At 39.3% G+C, this 2,992-nt stretch overlaps 1 protein-coding gene across 3 annotated transcripts in view; it reads right to left on the reverse strand.

Moving 5' to 3' along the window:
- The window catches only part of LOC122083951, a 10,032-nt gene continuing 7,040 nt past the window's right edge, over positions 1 to 2,992 (reverse strand). For all 3 annotated transcript variants that reach the window (XM_042651906.1, XM_042651907.1, XM_042651905.1), the window contains one exon: positions 1 to 1,690. In XM_042651906.1, the coding sequence (XP_042507840.1) occupies positions 1,463 to 1,690 (228 nt within the window). In that variant the 3' untranslated portion in view covers positions 1 to 1,462. The remainder of the gene's footprint in view (positions 1,691 to 2,992) is intronic.

Consider the following 2,992-nt stretch of genomic DNA (forward strand, 5'->3'; position numbering starts at 1 on the left):
TTGCAGAAATAGATCCTTTATTAATTTACGACTGTACAAAATACAAGAGAGAAAGAAGCTGCCCAGGTGAGTGATCAGGGGAACCTGAAGCAAGAGTGGTTTTTTTTTTTTTTTTTTCCCCCCCTAGGAAAACCTCACGAGTGAGGCAGCGCCACCCAACTCCGGCAGAGGGTGTCAAGAATTTCTGATTTTCTCTAGTGGGTTTAAAGGCTAGGGAGCAGAGAAAGCATCGTCGAGCCAGCTGTGGTGGCGGTGGTTTGGAACCTTATCTGGCCCATCAGAGGTGGATGAGAAGGGGAAGCTCAGCAGCGCCTGGAGGGCATTCCGGAGCTTGTTCATCCTTTTACGGTGACGGATACGGCGGAGCACCTGGTCTTTGTCGAGAGTCTCCGTGGTGTGAGAAGGCTTCAGGTAGATTTGGCCGATCACTGTATTTGGGGTTTCTGCTTCTTCTCTTTCCTCCTCTACCACCACCACATTGTTGCAGTCCACTTTTTCTTCTTCTGAGAGGGTCAGTTGCTTTTTGGAAACGATGAACGCCATTCTCTCTCTCCACTAATTCCCAAGAGATTGAGAGAAACAGTACTTGGTTACTTGTCACTGTGAGTAACTGTGAGCAACTGTGAAGATGGGGAAGGGGTGATTTTATAGGGGAGGGTAGTGAGTGGGATTTAATTTAGGAGTTATTTTTTAATGGGTTTTTGGCCCTAGTGGAATACACACTATATATATATATATATATATATGGTTGGTCGGTGACTTGGGACTGTGACTATGTGCTGAATTTTTGAGCATATCATGCACCCTCTCACAGTCTCTCTCCTCTTATATTCGCTCCACCATCACATGTGGGTGTCCGTTATACGCAACACTCTTCCAGTTCCAGTGTTCTCATTGGCTTAGTGTGGAGATTCTATCCCACGCCGACAGCATATTGTCTCACCCTCTCTTTCTTCTCTCCTCCCTTCCCCCCTATTACATTCCTTATCAAGTAAACTGAGGATCCAATAAGGAAGTGGCTCTTGGCGTGGTGGTGACTGCTAGTTGCAGTAGAGCACTGGCCTAAGTTCAAGGGAGAGGTCGCTTGTGGTGGGAAGGCGCATTGGAGTATATTCAATGCATTGTTGTCAAGGGCAGAAGTGGTCTTTTCGTACCCTGCACAATCTGGGCATTTCCGGGTTCTTTTTCCCCAAAAAAATTTCATTGAAGGCTGTTCTGCCATTTCAGAAGGTATAAGCTTTGGGAGCATGCAAACATGTTTTAGTTTTATATCCATGCTCAACTCTTGGAAGAGAACTCTTATTATTTACAGATATCACATGTTATTTACAGTTGATGAAGGATGACATTACAATTCAATTATTGTCCTTTATACCAAGAAAACTTAGAAAAAATCCACTTACAATTCTTCTTGCAACAGAATTAGGAATGCATCGGCATAACCGTCCATCAACATAAGCAATCATCCCTGAGAACACAAAACTGCAGATCCCCCCAATCCACTTAAAATTCCCTCCCTTCTGTTCTTTCTTGGAAACAGGGATATTCTCCTTACCCTCAGCACCCTTTGGTTTATCTCCAAGTTGATGGAAGCCATAATCTTATCAGCTTGCTTTCTCAGCATTCCAATGGAAAAACTCACAAACAAATGTTCACATAAAGTCAGCACTGTTGGTCCAATTTTCCATTCCTGTATAAAATCTTTGGATGAGTAATTTATGAAGAAGAAAAATTATGTTAAACATAATAATGGAAATAATTTTCAGGTTGGAGAGGGAAATGTTGCAAGCATCAACAAAATATGGAGGTACTTCACGGAATGAGACTAGACATTAAGGATTTCGAAATCTTAGATTGAATTATTCATGGAATCAGGTTGCTCTGTCACTAATATCTTTAACTGGAAACTATTCCAAAGCTGTGTGCGAGTTCTGGAAGCAGTTCAAAGCAGGGGGATGCAGCGACAAATGCTAATATGCTTTCTAATAATCCTCAAGGGAAATCTTATTCATTGGCATATAACAAACTTATCTGCAAGTTCATAGAGAGAGGATACAGAATTAGCAATACAACTGTAATGAAAATATCCAAGAAATGTCAGTGCTTCCTCCCAACTGCACAGGTTCTTCCATGTACAGTACATAGGAGCTGTTTGCTGAGGTTGGCTCTCTTCTGATTTAGTAGATTAATACTTTTAGAAAGCACTTCTTTGATTCTTACAGAAAATTAATATTTTTCAGTCAATGCTCCCAACAATAATGAAGAAGTTATTATTAGAACGATTCTTTTTCCATTTTCTATTTTTCATTAAAAAAAAAAAAAAAAAAAAAAGAGAGAAGAAGAAGAAGAAAAAATGATCGCTCCAAATAATCTGTGTCGCAATCATGATTCTGACTCTTGGAAGAATGCTCAGGAGTCGTAAATTTGTAAAGAAACGGAAAAGAAGGAAGAGATAAGGAACAACTCTTTGGCTGCGTTTGGTAAACTTTTTGTTCCAGAAACAACGTTTCATGTTAAAAATGGAAATTTCAGTTTCTGTGTCAAAGTGTCATTTTTTTTTAACTAAAATGAAATGACGGAACTATCTTTTATCGTTCCGTAAATTCTCGTATTTTTTCCCTTACTTTTTGTGAAAAAAATAAAATAAAATACACCATAAATGCACCAAAAACTTTATTCTATTTTTTCGTTCTCATAGAATGAAAAAACTCCAACAACGTTTTTTTAGCACGTTACTAAACGCAACCGAACCTCTAAATTTTGGTCTTAAGTTAGACCACACTATAATCTATATTGATAGAAGTTTATGCAGGACCATGCTGTTTCTGCTATTTGTTTCAAGTCCATTTTCCTGCAACCAAGGATTTAGTTATCGATATCACAGCCAAAATTGATACGATATGAATCGATATCGATAAGGATCGGAAATCGTATAGTTTTCCCCGATCGGTCAAGGTATTGGCTAGGATCGGTCAAATTAAAGGTCAAATTA

Source organism: Macadamia integrifolia, chromosome 7, assembly GCF_013358625.1.
Source record: "Macadamia integrifolia cultivar HAES 741 chromosome 7, SCU_Mint_v3, whole genome shotgun sequence".
NCBI classification, from domain to species: Eukaryota; Viridiplantae; Streptophyta; class Magnoliopsida; order Proteales; family Proteaceae; genus Macadamia; species Macadamia integrifolia.